Source organism: Cebus imitator, unplaced genomic scaffold, assembly GCF_001604975.1.
Source record: "Cebus imitator isolate Cc_AM_T3 unplaced genomic scaffold, Cebus_imitator-1.0 Scaffold517, whole genome shotgun sequence".
Lineage (NCBI taxonomy): Eukaryota > Metazoa > Chordata > Mammalia > Primates > Cebidae > Cebus > Cebus imitator.
The window spans coordinates 1,035,684-1,042,614 of record NW_016107832.1 but is presented as its reverse complement, the minus strand read 5'-3'; the positions used below and the strand labels follow the sequence as shown (position 1 = coordinate 1,042,614).

The following is a 6,931-nucleotide window of genomic DNA, read 5'->3' as shown; positions in this document are numbered from 1 at the left end:
TTTAAGGATTCTCACTCTGTCGCCCAATCTGGAGTGCAGTGGTGCAATCCCGGCTCACTGCAACCTCCACCTCCCAGGTTCAAGAGATTCTCCTGCCTCAGCCTCCTGAATACCTGGGATTACAGGCACGTGACACCACACCCAGCTAATTTTGTATTTTTAGTAGAGACGGGGTTTTACCATGTTGGCCAGGCTGGTCTTGAACTCTCACCCTCAGGTGATTCGCCTGCCTTGGCCTCCCAAAATGCTGGGATTACAGGCGTTAGTCACTCTCTTTTTTTAGAGTCTTGCTCTGTCACACAGGCTGGAGTGCAGTGATGCGATCTCAGCTCACTGCAACCTGTGCCTCCTGGGTTCAAGTGATTCTCATGCCTCAGCCTCCCCAGTAGCTGAGACTACAGGCACATGTCACCACTCCCGGCTAATTTTTGTATTTTTAGTAGACAGAGGGTTTCACCATATTAGCCAGGCTGGTCTCAAACTCCTGACCTCAAGCAATCCACCAGCCTTGGCCTCCCAAAGTGCTGGGATTACAGGCATGAGCCACCATGCCTGGCCCAAATGTTTCTTAAGGCATACTTTGGTTCATTTTAATTGGATATGAAGTTTGGTTAAAATGCATCATCTCCTTTATTGTGGAGAAAAATACAGTAGAATTGTATCTTTATTTAGTCAGTCAGTTCCAAGATAGATACCAGAGCCATATGTTGGTTAAAAAGTTTTTATTTCTTGCTCTTTGTAGCTAAGTAGGCTATCTTCTCGATGGCTACTTAAAGTGGTTTGGAAAGTTACCCAATTTTTAATCACATCTACTTCTTCCCTCCCTTCTTCCTTCCTGCTTAGCACAAGATAACAGATTTTTTTTTTTTTTTTTTTAATATGTGGCAGGGTTATCTTTCTGCACTTTGGAGGACAAGCATAACTGGAAACAGAGTGACCATACAAACGCCCTTCCTGTAAAAATGCAAGCCTGACAGGAGAGCTTCGGTCTACTCATTGCAGTGATTCCTGGTTTGATGACTGAAAGGTTATTTCTTAAATTTAATTGGTTGCAACTTTTAAAACTACAGGTTTGCTTATTGTTTTTCCTTTTTTAGTATGAAATATGGGCTCCTTGTAATTAAATCCAGATTTAAGGCCACCTGTATTTATTAAATACTTCCAGGCAGGTGTGGTGGCTCACGCCTGTAATCCCAGCACTCTGGGAGGCCGAGGCGGGTGGATCACCTAAGGTCAAGAGTTCGATACCAGCCTGACCAACATGGTGAAACCCCATCTCTACTAAAAATCCAAAAAAATTAGTCGGGCGTGGTGGCACATGCCTGTAGTCCCAACTAATCAGGAGGCTGAGGCAGGAGAATCACTTGAACCAGGGAGGTGGAGGTCGCAGTGAGCTGTGATTGCACCACTGCACTCCAGCCTGGGCGACAAAGTGAGACTCCATCTCAAAAATAAAATAAAACAAAATAAAATAAAATAAATACTTCCAGTGCACCCATCTCATGCTAAGTGCCATGAAGAATAAGAATAGCTTGCAAGTCAATTCAGCCATTTATTTAGCACTGATTATATTCCAAGGTTACCTAGTAGTGAAGTAATATCATTTGATTCAATGTATCCGTCTATCACTGAGATGGCATCTGAAGAGAACACAATGAAGCAAAGGAAAAATTACAGTAAAGAGAAAAATGTAACTACATTTAATGACAATGTAAAAGAGTAAATAGAAAGAGGCAAAGGGAGAAATCTAGAAGATCCATGAGGAGGAGGGATGGGATTTGGAAATTACTTTTGGGCAGTGTGAGACCTGCTTATCCAACTGCCTGTTGGCCAGAGTCCCTCACACTCAGCACGCCCACGTCCCCCCTCTCCTGCATTACATCAGCAATACCCTTCTGAGTTGTCTCCCTGCTTCCTGTCTCTCCCTCCCCCAATACAGTCTCCAGACTGCAACCACAGTAATCTCATTAAGATGAAATTTGATTACTTTGCTCCATCTCTTAAAAAGGCTCCCCTCTCTTGGCTGGGCTCGGTGGCTCATGCCTGTAATCCCAGCACTTTGGGAGGCCGAGGTGGGTGGATCACGAGGTCAGGAGTTCGAGACTAGCCTGGCCAACATGGTGAAACCCCCTCTCCACTAAAAGTATAAAAATTAGCCGAGTGTGTTGGGGGGTCACCTGTAATCCTAGCTACTTGGGAGGCTGAGGCAAGAGAATCACTGGAACCCAGGGAGCGGAGGTTGCAGTGGGCTGAGATTGCACCACTGCACTCCAGCCTGGGCAAAAGAGCAAAACTCCGTCTCAAAAAAAAAAAAAAAAAAAAGCTCCCATCTCTATTGCTCTCCAGATCTAGTCAGTAGCACTCTACTTCCCCTTCAAGCTTCTTTTTTCTCTGTGTCCCTACTGGACGATATGGTCAACTGATTCCCTCCTACAATTTCTTTAACTAGCCATCCCTGCCCCACCCACTCGCTTTTGATCCTTGGAAGTGCTGTTTGCCCCCAACTTTGCCAGCAGGCTACTTCTCCTCCCCTATATTCCTGGGTATGAACTGCAGAGGCCAAAGTGAGCTGGTCTACGTGGATGCACATTTCCTGTTTGAGACCCTAGGGGACAGGGATATCTATTGTGGAGCCTGCTCCATTCTGCCTTGTACTGGAGGAGACCTGATTTACACTCAGATCCTGGTCCTGTCGTCTCTTTGGATTTGAGACAGAGAAAGAGAGTGCCTGCTTCCACAGGGTGAGGGACTTCTCCCGGCTTCCTCTGGGGGTACAGGTTCTGCTTGCTGAGCCTGGTATTTAAGTCATTTTTCCCAATTCCCAGATGGTTCCAGAGTCGATAATTTACATAACTCATTCAAAAGGCAAATGGACATGAATTTTGCCTTATTTTTTATTATTTGGCTGGGAAAAAAAAAAGAACAAATATTCTTGTCCTACTGGGCATTATTCCCCCTATAAATGTGAATAATTCAGAGCTGGTTTCAAAGCTCCTTGGGGGCTTTTACCCATGACCTGAGCATTATTTACTATAACCTGCCTGGCATATACCAAAATTCACCACGGGCAGGTAATTGTAACTATGAGTAAGAGAAGGGCCGGCACAGTGGCTCACAGCTGTAATCCCAGCACTTTGGGAGGCTGAAGCGGGCAGATCACGAGGTCAGGAGTTTGAAACCAGCCTGGCCAACATGGTGAAACCCCATCTCTACTAAAAATACAAAATTAGCCAGGCATGGTGGTGCATGCCTGTAATCCCAGCTACTCAGGAAGTGGAGACAGGAAAATTGCTTGAACCTGGGAGGTGGAAGTTGCAGTTGCAGTAAGCCAAGATCGTGCCATTGCATTCCAGCCTGGGTAACAAGAAAGAACCTCCTTCTCANAAAAAAAAAAAAAAAAGCAAAAATTCTTCTACATTCAGTAGCCTATAGATGTGCAGGCATCTTTACCAATTGTGTTCCATCTTTGGATAAGTAAAAAAAAAAAAAAAAAAAAAAAAAAAGAAAGAAAGAAAGAAAGAAAAAGAAGAAAAGTGAAAATTATCCATAAATTCTACCATTCCAAGATAAACTGGTTACATTTTCCCCTGTTATTTTGTCTCCACATATATTTTTTAAATAGCTCATATTGTGTGATCTTGGGCCTTCTTTTCCCACTGTACTCTCTTCTTTGGTGGTTTCATCCATTATGATGGTTTTTATTACATCTCTGAGATGATAATTTAGCACAGATCTCTGCTCTGAGCTTCAAATTTTTCTGCCCCTACATCCCAAAGTTGCTCCTCTGAAACTGTTTTGGTAAATGACTATTACCATCTGTCCCACTAATACCAGATACTTGGAGTCATCCATAATGATTTTCTGTTTCTGCAATTCCTCCCCACCCCTTTCCCATCTGTCTTAGTCCATTCCTGCCACTATAACAAAATACCATAAACTGGCAGGTTGATAAACAACAGAAATTTATTTCTCACATTTTTGGAGGTTGGGAAGTCCAAGATCAAGGTGCCAGCATATTCAGTGTCTGGTGAGGGCCCACCACCACCAGTTTTCTGGTTCATAAAGTGGTACCTTCTCACTGTGTTCTCACATGGTAGACAGAGGCACCTTTTATAAAAGTGCTAAACCCATTCATGAGGACCCCACCCTTGTGACCTAATCTTCTCTCCAAATCCCCTCCTCCTAATGCCATCTCCTTGGGTATTAGGTGTTTTTTAATTTTTTAATTTTTATTTTTAGAGACAGAGTCTTACTCTGTTACCCAGTTGGAGTGCAGTGGTGCGATCTCAGCTCATTGCAACCTCTGCCTCCCGGGTTCAAGTGATTCTCCTGCCTCAGCCTCCTGAGTAGCTGGGATTACAGGTGTGCACCACCACACCCGGCTAATTTTTGTATTTTTGCCATGTTGGTCAGGCTGGTCTCGAACTCCTGACCTCGTGATCTGTCTGCCTTGGCGTCCCAAAGTGCTAGGATTACAGGTGTGAGACACCATGCCCGGCCAGGATTTCAACATATGAATTTGGGGGAGGACACAAACAGTTAGACCATAGCACCATTAATCACGATACCTATCATATTCATCTAACAATTGTTCTTGCCTCCTCAAGTCCACTGCCACCACCCTAATTCAAGCCACCATCCTCTCTTTCTGGTCTGCTCCCACAGCCCTATTAGTGTCCTTTTTTTCCACACTTCCCCCCTACGTTCATTTAACGGGCTCAAAAGTCCAGCCAATCTTGGCTCCCTCTTTCCATGCCCCTCAAATTCTTGTCACCTGGTCCTCTTTCTGTCCCTTAATATATGCCAAGCTCTTCTTCTCTACTTTGTGTTTAATATTCTCTTATTTTCCTGAAAGGCTTTTGCCTCAGCTGTTCCCATAGCTAGTTTCTTTTCTTCCTTCAGTTCTGATCTCCAAAGTCACCTCCTCACGTGTAGACCTTCCCTGATGTTTTAATTAAATTTGGTCTCCCTAATATTGCCCATCAAAAAGCAACTAGTTTATTTCCTCCCTGGCATTAATCATGACATGTCATTCTTCTGTTAAATGTATTCAATTTCTTTCTTTTTTTTTTTTCTTTTTTATTTTTGAGATGCAGTCTTGCTCTGTTGCTCAGGCTGGAGTGCAGTGGCGGATCTCAGTTCACTGTAACTTCTTTTGCCCAGGCTGGAGTGCAGTGGCGGATCTCAGTTCACTGTAACTTCTTTCTCCCCAGTTCAAGCAATTCTCCTGTTCAAACGATGCCTCCCAAGTAGCTGGGACTACAGGCGCCCGCCTCCATGTCCGGCTATTTTTTTTTATTTTTAGTATAGATGGGGTTTCACCATATTGGTCAGGCCGGTCTCGAACTCCTGACCTTGTGATTCGCCCACCTTGGCCTCCCAAAGTGCTGGGATTACAGGTGTGAGTCACTGTGCCCGGCTTGTTTTTGTTTTTCATTTTCTTTTATCTTTAGAGATGGGGTTTCACCATGTTGGCCAGGATAGTCTCAATCTCTTGACCTCGAGATCTGCCTGCCTCTGTCTCCCAAAGTGCTGAGATTACAGGCGTGAGCCACCGCGTCCGGCCTTTTTTTTTTTTTTTTTGATACGGAGTTTGGCTCTGTCACCCAGACCAGACTGGAGTGCAGTGGCGCAATCTCGACTCACTGCAACCTCTGCCTCCGGGGTTCAAGCGATTTTCCTGACTCAGCCGCCTGAGTAGCTGAGATTACAGGCGCACACCAACATGCCTGGCTAATTTTTGTATTTTTAGTAGAGACGGGGGTTTCGCCTTGTTGATCAGGCTGGTCTTGAACCCCTGACCTCGTGATCCACCCGCTTCGGTCTCCCAAAGTGCTGGGATTACAGGCGTGAGCCGTGGCGCTCCGCCCAACTTCTTTCTTTAATAGAAAAAGTAAATTTCAAAGTTTTGTAATATTTCTCCAACAAGTAGGATGCGCAGATGAAATATAGAATACCTAGCTAAATTTGAATTTCCGATAAACAGCGAACTTTTAAAATGTGAGATTTGGGACATACTATACTAAAAAAGTATTCGTTATCTGAAATTTAAACTTAATCGTCCCATATATGTATTTAAAAAATTTTTGACAGCTTCCCAGAATAAATTAGCGTCTTGTATTTTCATTTCTTAAATCCTACACCCTTACCCACAGGCTTGACTCTTGTATTTTCCTGAGGTTCTATCCTCCCGGCCCAGCCCAGAGCTCATTATTTACAAGGTGCTCAGTAATTGTTGTATATGAATGAACTATCTGCACGCTGTTTTGTACGTTTTCTACTCATCTGAAATTTACATGTATTTATCAGAAATTCCCACATCCACTGAAATCACTTATTTAAGACAATTTTGGAAAATACATTGTATTGCCAAAACTTCTTTGTTTTCCATTTCTGCAAAATTGGCATAGGAGTATCTACCCTCATCACATTGTTTTGACAATTAAAAGAGTTAGTGAAAAAGTAAAAGTAAAGTTTTGCACTGTGCCCGGCCCACTAGGACGCTCAATACAGTTCTTTATTAAATGAAGCCTGTGCACCATTTTAGCGACAAGCAAAAAAAGCGCGTTTGTAAAGAACGGGTGGGGGTAGGGAAAACGGTTAGAAAGGTCCGCCGACCCAACACCGACGGCCCGGGAAAATGGGAGGAGCGAAGAGTGAACGACAGAGGAAGCAGCCAATGGGGAGACTGGGAACTACTTCTCCCCCTCCCTTTGCGTTTCAAATTCTAAGCTCCGTTTCCATCCGGGTCCTTCAGCCTCGTTCCCGGGCAGTATAAAGTTTGCTGTCTCCTTTGTTCGTCCTCGTTGCGCAGTAGTGCTAGCGGCTTCGTGTTTCGGTACCCGCACCCGGCAGCCGCTTTTGGTGCTAAGCTGCTAGGAAGCCCCTCTCGGCGAGCTCGTTGGAGCTTGAACCCATTGTCACCCCTCGG

The 6,931-nt window shown here is 44.4% G+C and overlaps 1 protein-coding gene across 1 annotated transcript in view; it reads left to right on the top strand.

The window, feature by feature from the left end:
• Positions 1-6,731, top strand: part of LOC108292958 (60S ribosomal protein L27-like) — a 31,860-nt gene extending 25,129 nt beyond the window's left edge. The window contains exon 2 of the mRNA XM_037733334.1: positions 6,548-6,731. Within this exon, the coding sequence (XP_037589262.1) occupies positions 6,548-6,731 (184 nt within the window). The remainder of the gene's footprint in view (positions 1-6,547) is intronic.
• Positions 6,732-6,931: the final 200 nt, after the last annotated feature.